This window comes from Corvus moneduloides, chromosome 5 (genome assembly GCF_009650955.1).
Source record: "Corvus moneduloides isolate bCorMon1 chromosome 5, bCorMon1.pri, whole genome shotgun sequence".
NCBI lineage: Eukaryota > Metazoa > Chordata > Aves > Passeriformes > Corvidae > Corvus > Corvus moneduloides.
Window position 1 is genome coordinate 8,669,132 of NC_045480.1, and position 19,981 is coordinate 8,689,112.

Sequence of the window (19,981 nt, forward strand, 5' to 3'; positions counted from 1 at the left end):
GCAAAACAAAACAAAAAACCACAACCAACAAATAAAATAGACTCCTGACATACTCACTGTTTTCCCTCTCAGTACACACAGACTCAGGGTAACTGTAAAATTTTCTTCTTATTAATGTCTGCCTGAAGATCCTCTCTGCTTTTCTAAGGTGCTGGTAGATCCTGAGGTGAATTGACCTGTTTTTCACATCTCAAGATTCCCATTATCAGCTGATGATGGCTCAGCACACACATTCATTAGAACAATTACAGGAGAAAATCTGTGCATTCTGCAGCTGAGAGCTGCTAGCCCTTCCTTCCCACATCAGCCCACAGGTGACCTGAGCTTCACCACATCGTGCTCATCCGCAATAGCGTTGTGTTGGATTGGGATTCATAGGACTGCTTAAACTGGGTAAGGTGGCAAAAGTTTCTTTCATTTGTAGGTCTTAAATGCCTACAGTGCTCTTTCAAAAATTACATTCTAGCACTGGATAAGACCACTATCCATGCTCATCAAAACATAATTCTTCAACACTTCTGATAAAATTACAGAATAAAGATTTGAGGACACAGAGCAAAGTGACACGGGGTGATATGGCTGCCTCTTTTCATGGAATACTGGCAGACTGAACCGATGAACCATTTATTTAAAGCTGTTGGCCATGTTTTGTAACTATTCTAAGAAAAAAACAAACTGAAAGCCATCTTTTTTTAATCCATGTTTTTTTCTACTGGAATGTGTTTCTAGCCTCTCACATTTAATTAAACCTCTGTTTCAGGGGATGGTTTCTTCATGAATGCTATTGATTGAATACAATTACATTTCATAATACAATAGTTAATAGGCACAAGTATTGTTTAACTAGCTCACTACATTAAAGCCTCATGTGTAACACCAAATCCACTCAAAAATTACCTTTTAAAACTTTTTGACCTGTTATTTCAGGAATCCCTACATTGAAAGCTAATATGGTTCACTGTTGCTTTAATTGATATTTGGACCTCGTAAAAGGGAAGCTGGTATAAAACAGTGACACTTCCTATTTGCACACTAAAGCTCCGTAACAGCAGTGCTGTTATTGGATACTGCACAAAATCAGTGTTCAACAAACAAGGTAAAACACTGCCACTTCTAATTTGAGACCTGCATTGTAAAAAAGAAGGGGAGGAGGGACTGAAAAAATTAATTTATACTGAATCTGAATTTGGCTAGTTGCACAAAGGCAAGAAACAGAATACTAGAAGGGGAACAAAGAACTTCAATCAACAGCCAGATCAACGATTGCTTAAGGGAAGTTTTGCAGTTAAAAGGCTGATGTTTGGTTCCCAATCAACTACTATTTGCTTTTTGCTGATGAGAATTTTTCTTTCTCCTGAATAGCTAGCTAAAAGACTAATCAGTACAAGACATTAACAGACATATTTTTGTTTATGTGAACTTGCACAGCTGTCCATTAATTTTTTAGGGAAAAGGCAACATTTTCATGTAAAAATATACAAAATTTTCTTAAGTCTTACTGTGATGGGAAAATTATAGAAAAGCATGAATTTAAGACATTTAATCAAGTTAATCTGCATTTCAATATCAATTAATCTAGTTTTGATAAAGGAGTACTTGTAGAATCAAAAGCTAGAAACTAAGACAAGCTAGAAACTTTGTGTGAATTTGGTTTTGTTCTCTTAGCAAGTGTTAGCCATCCCCAAAATACAAATGGCTCTTTTCCATGCATTTATAAAGGTGGAATTACTTATCTTAAAGTTGCTGTACTGAAAATGTACACATATCACATGTTGCTGAGGAGTGAACAAAATAAAGTACAGGCCAAAAACATCAAAATTAGAAACCAACTGTCTGAAACAGGTGTTCATCTTTTTACACAGTTATTCTAATATGCTGAGGAAATAAAATTTTTAATATAGTACATTACAGACAATTGTAATATATAAACATTGTACAATATATGCAATTTAGGATTAAAGAATTGCAAGACTAAGAAATGAGACAACTTGAATACCAAGATAAAGAAAAATTATTCCTCTTATTCTAGAATTCCAATATAGATCAACAAATAGCAAAACATGCTTTTCCAAGGTTGCCTCATTCCTCCTCCTTACACTGCAAAAGCATATGGCAAAATATTCTATTTTTTAGCCCCCACAAGTAAATGCAAACAGCGCCAGCATCGAACAGCCAATGGACACAGCTAGAGCTTGCAGGAAGGGTCAAGGTAAGAAATTCTCCTCAGTACCATTTACAGCTCCTTTTGCCAGTTCTCAGGTGCACTGCATAAAGCTTCAAGAATACATTCAAACAGATCAAGGAAAATGCAAAAAAAAAAAAAAAAAATTGTAAAACTTAAGCTAGACATTTTAAATAGACCTGCAGTGGAAAAGCGAGAAACCATGCTTAATAATCCCTTTTTTTATGTCAGAGCTGTTTTGAAGTCAGTATGTAGATAAACAAACGTGCAACACAACCAGGTATTTAAGACTAAAACATGAAAACACCAGCATTGTATGACAATATCAAACAGGTTGCCAAACTTCATAAAATATTAGCAGGTTTACATGGACTTCTCAGCTCCGGAAAGAACAGAACGACAAATATTTACAAAACACACCAAAAAATTACCTTCCCTCTTTGTAATTTTCTTTCTTCTGTGAAAGACAGGCAGAATTTTACATTTAAATGAACATTTCTTTTAAAATCTGTACAGTTTGCTTCCCGTTGAAAACCAAGGAATACTAAATACAGATTTAAAGCTTGGTTTTGGTGTTAACTTGTCCTTTTTTACCCCAAAACACCAAATGGTGCTTTGTCATAGTTTTATCATCTTCTGTTCTATTCTCACATGGCTTTCCCCCCTTAACAGTTTGTTTTGCTACATGACAGCCTTTATTTATCACATTGTCCCTTCAGCAGATCAGATACTACATCTTTGCTGGTGCTTTTCTTGTATTTGCATCTCATTAGCTCTGCTGCCCAAGACTCTCGTGCTGTTGGTGTTTTGTATCTTTGAGATACTTACAAGCAAATAACACAGAAAGGCATAACATTAGCTATGACTTAAAAACCAAAGTAGTAGAGACTTGTCAATACCCAGTGATGGCCTTCTGTGACAGAGCGACTCCATCAGCAGACAAGGGAAGGGCTACGGGACGACATTTAGCTGCACTTCTGTAAAGCCTTTGACACAGTCCCTCAGAACATCCTTCTATGTGAATTGGAGAGAGATGGATTCAATGAATGGACTGTTAGGTGGATCAGAAATTGGCTGGATGGTCAGATCCAGAGGGCAGTGGTCAACGGCTCAAATCCCGATGGACATCAGTGACAAGTGGCGTCCCTCAGGGGTCTGAACTGGGACCAGAATTATTTACTATCCTCATTAATGACACAGATGAAGGAATCAAGTGCACCCTCAACACATTTGCAGGTAACACCCAGCTGAGTGGTGCAGTTCACGCACCTGAAGGATGGGATACCATCCAGAGGGACCTGGACAAGCTCAAGAAGTGGCCCACGGGAATCTCATGAGCTGTAATAAGACCACGTGCAAGGGCCTGCACCTGGGTCAGGACAGCTCCTGGTGTCAACACAGGCTGGGGATGAACAGATCAAGAGCAGCCCTGAGGACTTGGGGGTGCTGGTGGGTGAGGGGCTGGACACAACTCAGCCATGGGCACTCACAGCCCAGAAACTACCCTGTCCTGGGATCATCCAAAGCACTGTGGGCAGCAGCTGAGGGAGGGGATTCTGCCCCTCTGTCCCGCTCAGGTGAGACCCTTCCTGCAGAGCGACACCCAGTGCTGGGGTCTCCAGCACAGAAAGGACATGGACCTGTTGGAGCAAGTCCAGAGGAGGCCACCAAGATGATCAGCACCTCTCCTATGAGGAAATGGCTGAGAGAATTGAGATTGTTCTGCCTGGACAAGAGAAGGCTTTGGGGTGACCTAATTGAGGCCTTCCAGTACCTGGAGGGAGCCTACAAGAAGGATGGAGAAGGACTTTTTACAAGAGCAGGTAGTAACAGGACAAGGAGGGATGGCTTCAAACTGAAGGAGGGTAGGTTTACATTAGATGTAAGAAATTCTTTACCGTGAGGGTGGTGAGGCCCTGGCATGGGTTGCCCAGAGAATTTGTGAATGTCCCATCCCTGGAAGTGTCCAAGGTCAGGTTGGATGGGGTTTTGAGCAACCTGGTCTAGTGGGAGGTGTCCCTGCCCATGGCAGGGGTTTGGAACAAGATTATCTTTAAAGTCCCTTCCAACCCAAACCGTTTTATGATTCTATGAAATCTTTAGTAGAAAAGTGTTTAATCTGCATTTTAAACCCCACTGAATTTTGAGGCTAGACAGAGAAGCCTGAAATACCAGATATTTCAGATTATTACAAGGATTATTATGGTAAACCAATTTGGATCACAGAGATTACACCTATAATGTCATATCGTGTAGTAAGATGACTGACTTACTAAAACAAACAGTTTGTGTCACAATATACACATTTGAGAGCTGCTTTAGTCAAAAAAGGAAAGAAAATTTTCTTCTACTTGGTGACTTACAGTAACTAGAAAGTAAATACATTTATCAAGTTGATGAATGAGCCTATCCTGCAGCTATTCCATGTGTATGAGATTGCTTATTGTTCTAGCTAATGGGTCCATCATTCTGAAAATAATCTACAGTCTCCAACATTTCCCCTATGGTTAAGTTGGCATTCACAAGTATGTAATAGGGAGCAGTCACAGAAGTCTAAAGTGATCTTCCAATTTAAAAATACCATCAAAAAGCAGTGATTAGTCATTGCCCAGGCAGCATGAGTAAGGAAAGGTCCACAAAGTTCTGGTTTGTAACTGAATTATCTCTTTTACTGATAACATGACTAGTCATTCAGAGGCAAGACCCAAATCTATACATATATATATAAAGAAAAAATAGGATCTATCCACATATAAATTTTTAATCTAGTTCTCAGTAGAACCCCAGTATCTCCATCTTTCACTGAACATACCAAAGGAGTTGATATTAGTATGTGCCCAAATAAAGCAGCAACAATCTAGCAACAAAATACCTCCATCCCTACTGCTCTACTGCTGCAAAGGTGGAATACTTGCCAATTAATAACAGATGTACTGTACTCTCAATAATAAATACAGCTAGTTAGAAGTAATCAACAAAGTAACTGTGTAAGAGGCTATGGTTAAAACAGACAAATCCCACTGACTTGTTGAAATATTCAAAAACACTCACCCAAGAGTTTTAGAACTCAAGAATGAATGAGATTAATTATTAAGCTCTCTTTTAAAACTTCCTTGATGCCTGGAGTCCAAAGGTGGCAATCCCTAAAAATAAGGACTCCATGGGGATTCAAACAGCTCTAGCTCTGTAAGCCTGATGTTCATACCAAGCAACATAAAATGCATCAAAAGCTAAAATGAGTAGACAACAATACGAAGATCTGTCTAGGAAGAAGTAACGTGACTTCTGCAGAGGGAACCTCTTGGGAGCTCTGTGAAGGGGTCAAGAAGCTTGAGAAGAATGGTGATGCATCTGTCAAGCCTCTGGATTTCCAAACAGGTTTTGTCAAAATACCTCATTAAAGGCTTTTAAGGAAAATAAGGAGCTAAAACATTAAGAGGGAAGGGTCCAAAAATGATAAATAATTTTTAATCACAAGGGAGAAGCTGTTAAACAATCACTTCTCAGAAGGGTGGGATGTCATGGCTGAGGTTCTTCAGCACCCTGGGAGCTTTATTTCTGTGTATGATCTGCAAAAACAGAGAGAGCAATGACCTCTGAAAGGTTACTACCAATGCAAGATTATTCAGGGTAATAATCAGAACAGACTGAAGAACTGCCCAGGATCTGAAAGTCTGAATAACCTTACTAAAAGGTAATAAAATGGTAAGACTTAACTGGTAAACACAAGGAGAACAATTTTAGCATCAGATACAGAATGACAGCCTCTGAGATCACAAGCAGCATCTTGGGGCTTTAGCAGACAACTTCAAAAAGAACCTCAGCACACCACTTAGCAAAAAATCCCAAGTCAAATACCAGGAACCACTGAAAACCAGCAGAAAACAATTATGCCACTGTGCACATCCAGAGTTTGCTCGTATCTTGAGTAAGTGCAGTTCTGATTCACTTATTGCTAGGAGTAAATCGTATAATTGAAAACTGTTTAGGGTAAGAGAGAAGGCATGATCAAAGGTTTGTGGACAACTTCTGATCAAGTAGGCTCTGACTTTTCCAATCTGAAAAAGTAACCACATAGACAAAATGTGACTTAGGTCTACAAAACCACAACGGGCAGGAGAGGCCAGACAGGAATCAGGAGCAAACAAAAGCAAGTGGGAACACAGACTTACAGAACTCTCTGTAAAAGGACATTTCTCAGATGAAGTTTTTAAACAATATTAATAGAGGCTGGACAAGTCAATGGAGAAGTTAGTACATCCACAAAACATGGGAGGCTGAAATAGTAGCTTATAGATACATAAAATTTTGTTATATTTTTCAGACCTGTTCTCAAAAATTTCATTTAACAACCTACCCAAGGTAAAAACTGGTAGACAAATAGTCTGAATTTTGTATAATTTATGAGGAAACTAATTCAACACATTAATTTTTACATTAAAACACATTAAATTACTTTTAAGCAGTATTACACTTGAAGTGTTGTAAAATCATGGAATGACAAAGGGATTTGTGAATAACGTCTTAAAATGAAGTTCATTCGGAAACACTGTTGTAAAGCCTTAAATATGATCATACTTGCAAGCCTAAGATAGTAAATAGTCAGAATAATAAGACAAGATTACCTTCTCAAAAGTCAAGTCTTGTGCATGCTAAGTTGTATTTAACCTGTAAAAGGAATTAGGTCCAGGACAAAAAACTCATGATTCTATTTCCACTACCAGTAAAATATTTCATAATTCAATTGGTACACTTTTTTCTGTAGCCTTTATATTGTGGTTATGCTTCATGGTTCAAGCTACGTCCACTGTGTTATCTTGAGCTCTAAGAACATAACAAAATGAGAGATCCTGCATCATACACACAAAGAAAGCCAGCTGTCACAGAAATACAGAGAACAAAGGTAACTCCTCTAATGTCTGCCCTCTGCTTCATGATATTAATACTTCAGGGAAACTGAGGACTCACTACGAAACAGGTTATCCTCTAAACAGTAAACCAAAATGAAGTCAGGTTTTCTACTGATCTCTGTAAGATCCCTAGTGTCTAATAAAAGTTGAACTGAAGCATGCCATTTGCTTTATTACAAGCATTAATTACATTATCTCCCTGTTATCAAGTTCCTTATTGTCATTAAATATGCAGAACCTTAACCCATGACCTCTATTCTTCTATCAACTTTGGCTGAAGTGGTCCAATAGGCTTAGAAGCCACTTCTGCACTTTTTTAGGCTCCTTCAGCACACACACATTCACAGACACATCTGTGCCCACAGGCAACATGGTCACATCAACCCCGTTCTCTCAAATGAAGCCAAGGTAAAACGTGTTTAGACAATCCCATGCACTGATGCAAAGTTAACTTTTCAGTATTTGCCAGACACACTTTTCCTGTAAAACAGCAGAGTACAATGGAAGCAATGACCCAGGTACCATTAGCAGCAATGCCCTCTTGGATATATTAAGCAGGTAACGTAACATTGATTTCAATGATACAGAGACATTAGACGATTAAAATTCAGATGTTCTTCAAATCTTTTGCAGAAAAGTCAACATCCAATAAAAAGTTATCTGCATTAAAAAATAAATATGGATAAGTTCCTTAACCCTGCAACACTCTATTGTCCTTAAAATCTACATTAATGATACACCAGTCACTGCAGTACAAGGATACAGGAATTTATGTACATGCAAATTACTACCAAGACATCAAGTTGCTCTTACCTTGAACTAGATCTTGACTTTACATCTTCCTTTGCTGTCCTTTCACTATTAGCATCTTCATTGTAGTCCATTTTTTTATCACACAGCTGTTTTCTCTTCTCCCACTTCTTCTGCTGATTTGAGATGCTTTCTGCTTCTCCTTGGGAGTCACTTTCTGCTCCTACCTGTGAACCTGAGGAATGTGCCAGGCACTTAGAGGAGATTGGCAGTTTTTGCTCTTCACTGCCAAAGTCTCTTTCTGCTAACAAAGCAGAAGTTTCAGGTTTTAATGTTTCCTGCTCAGGGACTGAATTGTCCAAGCTATCTACATGGTCCATTTCCTTAGACTTTACTAATGTGTATGAAGCATTTACAACACCTCCTGCAGAATGTTTAGCCTTTAAACCTTCAACACCGTCCTCCCTGCTGTCTTCACAGCTGCCACAACACACACAGGAATTAATTAGACAGTTTGTGGCAGCTATACTGAGTTTATGGGATTCATCCTCCTCCTCATTTGCTAATGGATTAGCAGATCCAGGAACACAACTAATAGCTGCTTCTGGAGTTGTTACTGGGGATTCTGAGCTAGAAGGAGATTTAGGATTGAATATTACAGTAGCAGATATTTTCATTCCCCCTGTCCTGTGAGCTATGACTTCCGCCATTTCTGCGTCATCGGCATATGCATCCCAGCCATTGAGGTATAATTGTGAGTCTGGACCTTCTAGACAGCTGCATGAATTTGGAACTGAAATGCCAGACATCTGTTTTCCATCTTCAACATTATTATTATTGCTTAAGTCACTTTCAGCATCTTTTAAAAGCAAAGCTTCCTCTGTCTGATGGCCATTCTCATAAAGCAAAGCATCTCTATATTGCAGGTTCTGTTTTGAATCGTGGCAAGGGTTATTCACCCAAGCAAATGTATCACTTACTGAATCCAACCCAGCAAGAGCTTCTCCTGCTCCATCTAGGTCATCCATAAAAAAAACTCTGTCCTCTTCATCAGTTAAGTTGTCAAGATGGTGTCTTGTTGGTGAAGCTTCTGTGCTGGAACTATTTCTTAGGCTAGGTCTGTGAGCTGGAGACTGACAGATGCTTGGAGGGGAAAGCAGAGAAGACATTTCATCTCCAACTCTGTGTACCATCCTGTTCAGCTGCTCCAGCTCCTGCTCATCATACTGCATGGAACAAGCCAGCTCAGCCTCCGTGTTCTCAGCTTTTGCTGAAAGTTCCTTAGGAGGCAAAGTTGCAGTTATGCCTGGCGTAATGACAGAGGGTACTTCAGGATCTGCTCTGACAGGAAAATCTACATCTTGAGAGATGCAGAGGTTACGCTCCAGTGTGTGCAGTTCATCCTCGGTCAGTGTCTGAAGGAGATCCCTGAAAACGAAGAAATACACATATCACTCGTCACTCATAATCATGAGGCATTGATGTTACAGATTTTAAAAAAGCTTTTACTGTTAGTGCAGAAATCCAGAACTTGAGGGCACGGAGTACTTTCAGCTGTGTAATGCAAGCTGCATTTGGCATTCATATCCAGAGCATGTGACTACCAATGCCTGACTTTAAGATTACTCATGCAAACAGAGGGTATAAAATTACATACATGCTTGTAGTGAAGCCTCAAAATAAATCAAAACACACACACAAATGAAACTTTTCCCCTCCCCACCACTTATAGTGAAAATGTCAGCCACAATTAGATTTATTTTGTCATTTTAATTTTTTAATTCACAAACTTGACTTTCATTAGCAAACCAATTTTCCATCCTTCAAGTTGATTCAGAAAATTATTCTGCAAAAGGGTACTGCAAAAGTTTCACAGCATTATAACTGTTAGATAAAAGAATTCAATAAAATCATAATCTTGCTTATGTAACACTGATATCTGGAAGCCTGATCACTGAAACAGGAATTGGAAGTTGGCTCTCTCCTGCCTCAAACACTGAAGTCAGGGCTCTGGTTTTGACTGGCATAAGCCTACTTTTCTTCACAGTGGCTACCATGAGGCTGTGTTTTGGATTTGTGCTGGAAGAAGTGTTGATAACCCAGGGATGTTTTGCTATTGCTGAGCAGGACTTAGACAGAGCCAAGGCCTTTTCTGCTCCTCGCCCCACCCCACCCACGAGGAGGCTGGGGGTGCACAAGGAGTTGGGAGGGGACACAGCTGGGGCAGCTGACCCCAGAAGACCCAAGGATGTTCCATACCATATATATGGCACCATGCTCAGTACATGGGGCAGGGGGAAGAAGGAGGAAGGGGGGGATGTTCAGAGTGGTGGCGTTTGTCTTCCCGAGTCATGGTGACGTGGGATGGAGCCCGGCTGTCCTGGGGATGGCTGAACACCCTCCTTGGGAAGTGGTGAATTAATTCCTTGTTCTGCTTTGCTTGTGTGTGGGGCTTTTGCTTTACCCATTAAACTGCCTTTATCTCAACCCATGACTTTTCTCACTTTTACTCTTCTGCTTCTCTCCCCAAACCCACCGGAGGGGTGAGCAAGTGGCTGCATGGGGCCGAGTTGTCAGCTGGGGTTAAGCCACACCGGGTCATTAAGGAGTAAAGCTTCTGCATGATGTTAAGAACAAGGCAGATCTAGAAGCAAACACTAAGCAATTTAGTAAACTGTGTTTCCTGTACACATGCAGCATCTCCAGTGTTACCAAGTGTCCTCAGTACTGTAGTTTAGGACTATGGGCACCTGAAATAAAAGTGTTTTTAAGTGCTTGGTAACTTAAAAACAAATCCACAAGACACAGCAGCACTTAATTTTAGGTTTGAATTTGATTTATACTGTCCTTCTCAATTAGAAGCCACATACACAAATATCCTCTGTCAAGAACTGCTGCCATCATTTTCAAAGATCAGTAAGAGTATTTTAGCATAAATGAATGGATGGGAAAAGCAAAACCTGTTCAACAGAGGTTAGGAGTCCATTATTCCTCATGTGTTTAGGAATCATTTGTTAGCAGATGACATACAGTTGGCATAATAACAACAACAACAACAATAATAATATGCACATAATAATAATAATAGTAATAATAATAATATGCACGTATTAAAAGAATTCCCTTACAGGAGTAACTTTAGTGTAAAAAAGAGACCAAAAAACCAAAGAAACATTCAACTTTTTGAATCTTGATTTCCAGTCAGTGGTTTACATTCTTAACTTGTTAGCTCAAAGATCAAATATTTTCACAAGTACTAGCAGTTTTTCAAATAGCTCAAAAAACACATCACTACTATCTGACTTGTTGTTGGGGTAACTTTATGATGTGTATCTCCTATCGCTTGCTTTATGCCTAGACATGAATCCTGTGCCTTTCTGTAAGGAAGGGAGGGGAGAGCCGGTGGAATTCTTTCGGCACTCTGTTCAAAAACAGAGATAAGCTCGCTGGCTTCTCCTGCCCGGCTGCTCCACTTCTGCAGCAGGGAAGAGAGTGGCATCTCCCGCTTTCTAGCTAGCTTTTTGTTCATTAGCTAAAGCAAGGAGTTTTCCTGGAACTTCGGTTTCTTCTTCTTCTCTTCCGGACTGTTCAACAACAACAAAACATCGCTGGGAGACCTTATACCTTGGCCTGGAGGGGCCCAAGCTGACCCAGCTCTGAGAAGAGAAAGCGACAGAAACGACTCTGAAATCTACCCAGGTTTTCTCCACAGCGAGAGGTTTTATTATTTAGCATTATTCTTCTCCCGTGCCTGCATGCATTGTGTTTGTTAAATAAATAACTTTTTTTTTTCTTTTTTCACTTTCCTTCGAGGAAAAATTCTTTCCAAACCTGGTGGGGGAGGGGTGGTTGTAACCTCCCTTCTATCTGAGAACATTCATTTCAGACGTTTCCCTTAATTTGTCTCAAACCGGGACACTTGTGCCATCAGCTACCTGCATTTTGAAAAAGCTAACAGTTTAAATAAGCATGCTTAAGTCAGAAAAAATTATGGCTATGTATATTCCACGCAATTAGCATTTTATTTCTTAAAAAATCCTGCTTATATCAGTAATGTGACCCTGAAAAAAAATTCTAAGCCTCGAGAAGTACCACCTTGTAAGAACAATTACACTACTGTATCCTTCCTCCCTTTTCACTGCTCACACTCTGTGACAGAGAAGTCAGAATTTCACAGAATCATTCCATACGCACCTTCAAATCCAAAGTTTGACTTTTTTTTCAGTCATAAATGAGTAAGAAAGGAAAATGGGCAATCTTTGTTAGACCCACCTGCCTAGTAAGCTATAAACCAGTATTGCTATTTGGCACACTAGAACATTTTAAATATCTATACACTCCTTTCTTTTGTCAACACAGGATGTAATGATACCACCTTACTACTACTCGGAGCTTGTATTTAACCAGTGTCTGTAAAAGATTAAGCACTTGAACAACACCTTAAAAACAAACAGACAGAGAATGGCTTAAGCTTTAAGGTTAACATAAATACAGTAGTATTATCATTGTTTATTTTTGAAATAACTATATCAATAGGATTAATAAAAACATAGAATAATATAATTGCTGCCATGAGGCTTTGAATTATGAATTTTCATTTTGTTAGTTTTTACAGAAATACTGATGTAGAATTTTATAAGCATAAACAAAGTAACATGAGATTTTAAAAACAGTTGGGAGTTCTCATTTTAAAAAAACATAAGAAACAAGAGTAAGCACACAAATGTAACAGTGAAGGGCTTAAGCTTGTCCCTCACATATAGTAAATAAACTGAGGAGAGTAAATAAAGCCTGATTAAAAAAATAACAATAATAATAACAAGAACAACAACCACCACCAGTGAAATCAGCAGACAGTCCTCATTGTCTTTTTAGGTGAGTCAGATCCACTCAGCCTTGGAAGAGTAACATAACCAGTTGAATTACATGTGGTAGTCTACCAGTCCTATCATTTCGGTCGTGAAATAATCCTGCTTTAAATTCAAAGGGAATATGCTCATTTTCCTAATTCAAACACTGGAAATTTTGCTATTAACAAATACAGCTTATTCTAGAAGAGGTTCAGGTAATTATCTTCATTTCTCTGGTTAAAAATTCCCTAGATTCACCAGCCATTTTTAAAGATGACAAATGTTTGGTCAACAGTTACCTTTTAGATATACTGTATATTAGATTATACAGGAGTCACTGCCAACCTGCCATGTTGTAAAATGACTATGAAGATACTGAAAATTAATGTTAACCAATATATGGACAGAAATGTGACATTTCACTACTAAAAAACTAAACATCAGGTGTCATCAGTAAATTATAAGGTTTAATTAAACTGTAGCTACTTCAGTGGTTCATTTCCTTTTGGTGAAGAACCTTTAACTCATTGTGCTCATATGGGCAAAAAGAATTTCTTCCTCTGCTTACATTATTCAGAAGCCACAGCTAAAGTCAGTTTCTGCAATCCACCCTGACAAGCAGCAGACTGCCTTCTTCTCAGAGAGGCTTCAGAAAATACTGAATTTTAAAAAGTGCATGGTGAGGTTTCACCTGCTTTTACTCTTTTTGGCATTGTATCACAGAAAGGCAATCTAGCTTTCAAAATACAAGGAACGTTTTTCTTTCAGTGGTTACAGCTACTGGCACAAAAACAAAGCAAGTTCTTCAGATGTGCTCTGCCTGCTACAAGCAGAAGAAGAGATTTGCTCTGCCTACTGCGAAACCTGAAAACGACTGCGAGAATGAATGTATTTTACTCTACTGCCAATATCCAGGGTACAGAAATGAGTTCTTCAAAGACATGAGGCCAGATGTCAATTTAAAGACAAGTTCGGCTAAACAGAGGACGAGGCCACCTTAATCCTGCACATTCTTCAAGCCTCCTCCACTAACTTTGCTCCTATTCTGACTAGAATTTTAAACTGCCTTGTCAGAGAATAGCTTTGTTGTTATTGCCAGCCCGTGCTTCAGTTCATGCTCCAAAGGAGCAAAACCAGCTGCCTCAGTGGAGCTGCCACTGTAGGAGCCCAGAGCATGTACACACACCCTCTGCACTCAGCTCTGCACACCAAAGTCCACAGATCTGTCTGACACATCCACGCTGAGAAACCAACACTGAGATATGTAACAAACAGCACTGGCACTCCATTACTGCCCGAGTTTTGAATCAGTTACAAGTTTTGAACACAGCCACCTTGGAAAACTAGCCAGTTTTTCCCCAATCACTGTGCACACTCTAAAAGAACACAAATTTCATGCTGCCCCCACCCAATTCTTTAACACACAGACAGCATGTATACTGCATTTCATTTCTAGACAATGATACAGAAAGGTTTCAGCATACTTAAAAGGGTACAATCCTCTGATTCAGCACCCTGCACCACTTGAGGTGCAATTTGCTTGATTCTGCACCACCAAAAACCACAGGGACCCTGCCATCACTTGTAATGGTCCAGAAACAAGCACCAGGAAAGCAAGGAGCTCGGAAATACGGCAGAATTAAGGAGTACTGCAAAATTCCAAGTTTGCTGACTTTTGAAAATCTCTATACAGCAGCCTCAGAAACATATACAGCAGAGGTAGTATTTTATCACAAGAAGGTTCAGTGCCATAGGCACCTAAGTTACATATCTATGCATAGAGTAGATGATGTGATTTGTATACTTCCTAAGCTGACTGCAGTAGTTTGGCAGAAACAGTTCAAATGCCTTAGCTTCAAAGGCACAGAGGTAACACTACTATATAATTATGCATTTGTAGATGTATAAAGTATCAATGCTAATGTTTTACATACAAAATAAAAGTCAACACAAGCACCTGGCTTAGATATTAATTAAAACATTCAAAGCCATAATTTGCTGCTCAACCTTTCCAAAAACTAAGCAAGAACCCTTACTGCTTTTTCTCAGAGTCTCAACAATCTATTGTTTTCAAAGTTTTCAGCTACCAGGACACCAAAAATTTTCATACCTAATAGATATTTATCTTCTCTGCTAGTTCTGATTAAATTACGTGGATCAACATAATTAAATACAGTACTTATCTTTGCCTTATGGATATTTTAGGACAATACAGTTTAAAAATTAATTACCTGTAACCCTACAAAACAATCAGCTCTGTATTTGATGTTACTCCATGAGCTATAATATTTAGTTGGCTAAAAAGTTACAGAACTTTACAGAGAAATTCACTGGGATGTGATCACATTCTGCACCAAGATGTTGTTCTATATTCTTACAACAGGCACACAACTGCAATACAAAATGCAGCTCTTTCAACAGAAGACTTCTGGATCTATTTTCATGCCTTAACTACTGGTGATAGAGAGCAGAGAAAAGACTCCAGGATAAAACACTCCTCCTTCGCTGGGGAGCAGAAATACCAGGATCAAATATCTCATTCCATATTCTTCAGAGGTTTCTATGAACATTCTCACAGAGTAGGGATTGCAGCCTGATGAGTCAAAAAAACCTCTGATAAGAAAAAAAAAACCTACACAGCTTAGGTACTTTTAAAAGTAATTCAATTATCCTACATGAACAGCACACTTATTTGTATCTCATTGTTATTTTCAGTCAATGTATTTTTCATTCAAGAATATTACTAAAGGATCTTTTTGAGCTCAGTTCTTGCCAGTATTTGAGTTCAATTCAGAGACTGCCAGACATGGAATTTCATATTACTTCTTGCTTGAATTTTTGCTCTGATAGATGTTATCTCACTAAGAACGCTTTGCAAACTTTTTCTCCTAGACAACTGAAATCACATTTTTTTAATGTTCCATTTCCTTCACAGAATAAATACAAGTCTTAAAGTATATCAGAACTTTTCCAAAACTGAATCTGGAAGTCTTTTTATTTTCTAAAGTTTGCACTGAAAACCGTAGTTATTGAGCAAACAAGCATTTCACAAATCTGTTCTCAACCCCAGAACTAAGTTCACAGTAACCGAAATGGACTGTGCAATACACTGACTTCACTGATTTTCATTTTCCACATTGTAACATATGAGGATAAAGCAGAAAATACAGATGATGAGAAGCATATTAGCTTTTAAATATCCTTTTGGCTTTAGACAGCAAGTGGAATGTTGGTGAAAACATCTGCAATAGCCACGTATTGGGAATAAAGTATTTTAATGTAACTTCACGCACTTTTCAAGCTTCGGTACCAATAAAGCTTTTTCCTCCCTTCTAAATTGTTTTGTTTCTCAATTCATGTTGTTGTTCTTAACCCAGTGTTTTATAAAACCATAATCACTCAAAAAACCCCAACAAACCAAACATGTTGATTTGCCAATTTTAATTCTCAGATTTCAATATGAATATCATTAATGTACGTAAAAATAAGACTTCTAGACAAAAATACTAGGAAGTCTTCAAGGGACACAAGAGGATGTGGTCTAGATATTTATAAAGGCTCACTTCAGAAATAGCTCCCCCCCAAACCACCCCTGACAGAGCTTCCATTCTCCCTCAGGAGATGCCTCACCTCTAACGGATGAGAGGAGATCAATCTGGATAAGCTATGTGAAAACTATTCTTACATCAAGCTGTCACCATGACATCCAGGGAAGGCGATAAACTGCTGAAAATTGGACACAGGGGAAAAAAAATACCTGCCAAATTATGTCTAGAGATTTCTAGGAATAAAAGTTGCAGTTGGTATATAAATTTGAATTCCAAGAAAATAATGGGGCTTATGGATTAAGAAAATTTTTTAACACCCAGATAAAATACCTGAGGAGTGAACATAAAGATTGTTTAAAAATACAGCTTAATTTCTCCAAAGTAACAGATCACAGGTCTTCTAAAGACCTCAGCTAAGAAAAAAATATTTTAATGCTCTTTACACTTGAGCCAAAGCCCACATCTCCAATGGTAACCAAGACTGAAGCATTATGGAAAGAAGTATGAAGTGATTCATCCTGTAAAAAAATAAATTTACAATATGAAAAACTGATAGTCATTTCTATTAGGTTAAGAATTATCTGAGTATTGCATCAAAGCATAACAAGAAAATGTAATAAGCCTAGTTAAACAGAAACATTGATGCTAATCAGAAACAGAATCTCCCAAAAATAAACACTAACTTTAGTATTTCAGGCATCATCAAACCACAAGGAAAATGTGAAATGCTGTAAAATAATAGTCAAGAAAAAGAAACTATCACAGAGATTAAAAGTTCAGAAAACTACCATGAAATGAAAAACTACATTTAGTTATTTCACGGGTGTATCAGGCTGATGAGAGGAAAATGCAGTTTACGGTTAACATAGCAAACAGAAACACTTTTCTAAGCATTTATGAGTTTTCAGGCCTCTGATTTTCACTTCAGAGGAAAAGCAGTTACACCTATCTTTTATTACTTGCCTTATTTTTCTTAGCAAAGTGTGAAAAGGTCTGAAGAGTTCAGACATATCTTCTGGTTTATGGTCCAAGTTTAATGGTCCCTCGGAGTAGACAACAAGGCCACTGTAATTCAAACACATGCATGAACACACACAGAAATGAAAACTTTATTACACAGAGCAACCACTGAATAGTCACAAAAGCAACTGTACATAAACATTAGAATGACATTTAACTACATCTCGTTATCTTATTTTTGTCTTATTCACCCACAGTTAGAATTAGATGCCATTTAAAGTAACAGGAAAAAGATTCTCTCCACTCTGTTCCCCCCTTAAACACGGCAGAAAAAGCAATGGAAGCATAAAGGGAAGAACACACATTTATTTCACTGCTGCAGCTGACTGATTAAAAAAAAAACAAAACAAAACCACAAAGGAAACCAAAGGAAACCTATTATCAAGTCCACTGGGGAAATTCCACTGATTTGAGATACTGCTGATGTCTTTTTCTCTCCAGTCTAAATAATTTCCAGGTAAGGCAGTGGACTCCTGAGCTCCTAGTTTTCTACCTCTAGGATAAATATAACCTGGTATTGACATATAGTAAAAAAAGAAAACAGATATTCTTAATCACATAAAACACATGTTGAAGAAACCACGCTTCTAAATCAACTCAGCAGTTGTACAAATTTCCCCGGAAACAGGTAAGTTCACAATCCTGAGAGCCTCCATGTACTTCACTGTAGATATCTCAACAGCTCCTCCTGACCAAATCACCACTGCCCAAACCTGTTTGTGTGTCAGGGATTAAACAAATTCACCTTCCTATCTGCTGTACCATACCATACTGTGTCTGAGAGTGGATTCCCACCAGGCACCACTCCTCTTACAACTGTTTAATCCTCTGCCCACTGCAAAAACAGTGTATGTTTCCCAAAGGCAACCCATTCTCACACTTGAGATGACATCAGTTTTCTTTTTCTAAGGCCATTTTCCCCTTCCTGTCCATAGTGTCAGTGCTCTGTTACCCAAGGTATTTCAAAGGCAAGTTCCTTTTCTTAAACTAAAACTACATTTTGCTTCAGAGAGCTATCCAGAATCCAAATCATCCAGAGTAACAGGGATCCTCAGCTAACTAACAAGACTATCAAAGTACTTTGGCCACCAGTTATTCCCTAGCAAGCACCATGTGACCACCAAAGCCTCTCCTGATGTCACAAGCTATATGAGTTCCTCTGAAGTATTAAAAAAACAAAGACCAGGGGATTAGGGATTTGAGGGCAGGAGCAAGGAAGAGGAGATGAGAGAGAGAAAAAGTTGCTTCCTTTGCAAGTCACTTTTTTTTTTTTTTGTGGCTTAAGACAAATTCTCTTGTTGCCAAGGATACATCATTTCATCTTTGTTTTCTGTGCTTTCCAAGCTTCAACAAGCAAGTTGCCACAAAGTGAAGCAGTTATTGCTGACTCATGTCTTATGTTCTGCATAAGCAAATGTTACTACTTTGCTCGGTGAAAGCTCAAGGCTACTCTCCTCAAACTTCTACTTGATGCCAAGTCACTGTTTCTTTGGCTTTCAGGCACAGTTTGCTTTCCATAGAATTTAATTCTCTGAAGAAATTTTTAAAAAAATGTAAGTGGGCTAGAGCACCACAGGAAAAAAAAATAAAAGGATTATGAAATGGCTTCTGTATAACATTTGAAAGAGCTCTGAAGCAAAGCCTGAATATAGCTGTAGCACTAAAAAGAGTTAAAAATTGCTAAAAAGTGTGTCTTAATATTTCCTACAAGGCTTGTGTTTCTTCCAGAAAACACTGTATCTGGATGGGGTAGTTATTCTGTGGAACTTCACATGACAGTGATTTCTTTTCATATCACTGGATAATTAGGAGCAGTTAAACTTTTTCTCTTCTTCTCTATCCTTCTTTGCAATTTGGGACAGACATGATCTATTTTCCAGAGAGCCCCTGGTTTTCCAGTTAGTCATGATGTGTTCGTCTTTGCTGTGTCTTCCAGCAGGTTCAAACTGAGTTCTCACATTCCTGTTGTCTTCCAATAATCAGATTATTACTGTTGTTATTTTTAGAATGACAGTTAGAGACAATATACTATTTAACAGGAACAATAGACCACAGGGATTTCCTGAGGAGAAGTGTATTACACTCAGGATTTGAGGTTTTTTATTTCCCTCAATTATACTACTTATATTAGCTAACTTTAAAACATTCACAATGGTAAAATATTAAAAATATGCTGGCTTTACTCCAGAGAAGCTGCTGCCGCCTTACTAAATCATGAAGACTCATTAGGAAAAATGCATCTGCTTTGTTCACTATTGCAAAAACTGCATGAAGCAAAACCACTGTTGCAATTTAGTTGCCTTGAGTGGTCAATACAGGGCACAAATCTACACAAAAGCTACACATTATTAATACTTTCCTTCAAGAGAATTAAGCCTAACTCAACAGTTACAATGCAGTTTGCCATGGTAATTCCTTCTGAACTTAGAGTCATTGAGAAAAATACACGAATCTAATTGAAAATTTGTCGTTTTCAAGACTTGGATCCTTAAGTCACACTATTTTTGAGTGTCACAAAATATGTGCTTTCAAAAAATATTTCCAACAGTATGACATTGCAAAGACTGATGTTCCTAGTTTTTAAAATGTGCTGGAGGATGCCTGATCAATTGTTCCTGCCTTCTATATTTAGAGACCTACCATCTTTCTTTGTGTTGGTATCCTACATTAAACTGGTAATGATTTAGAACAAAACAATCCTCCTCTTTAATTCTTTTTAAA

General features: G+C 38.3%; 1 protein-coding gene across 4 annotated transcripts in view; it reads right to left on the minus strand.

Annotated features, from left to right (window-relative positions):
* The window catches only part of ZFYVE28 (zinc finger FYVE-type containing 28), a 151,050-nt gene that overhangs the window by 36,184 nt on the left and 94,885 nt on the right, over positions 1-19,981 (minus strand). For all 4 annotated transcript variants that reach the window (XM_032109053.1, XM_032109051.1, XM_032109050.1 and 1 more), the window contains exons 7-8: positions 17,204-17,305; positions 7,906-9,270 (exon numbers count right to left, since the gene is read on the minus strand). In XM_032109053.1, the coding sequence (XP_031964944.1) occupies positions 7,906-9,270; positions 17,204-17,305 (1,467 nt within the window). The remainder of the gene's footprint in view (positions 1-7,905; positions 9,271-17,203; positions 17,306-19,981) is intronic.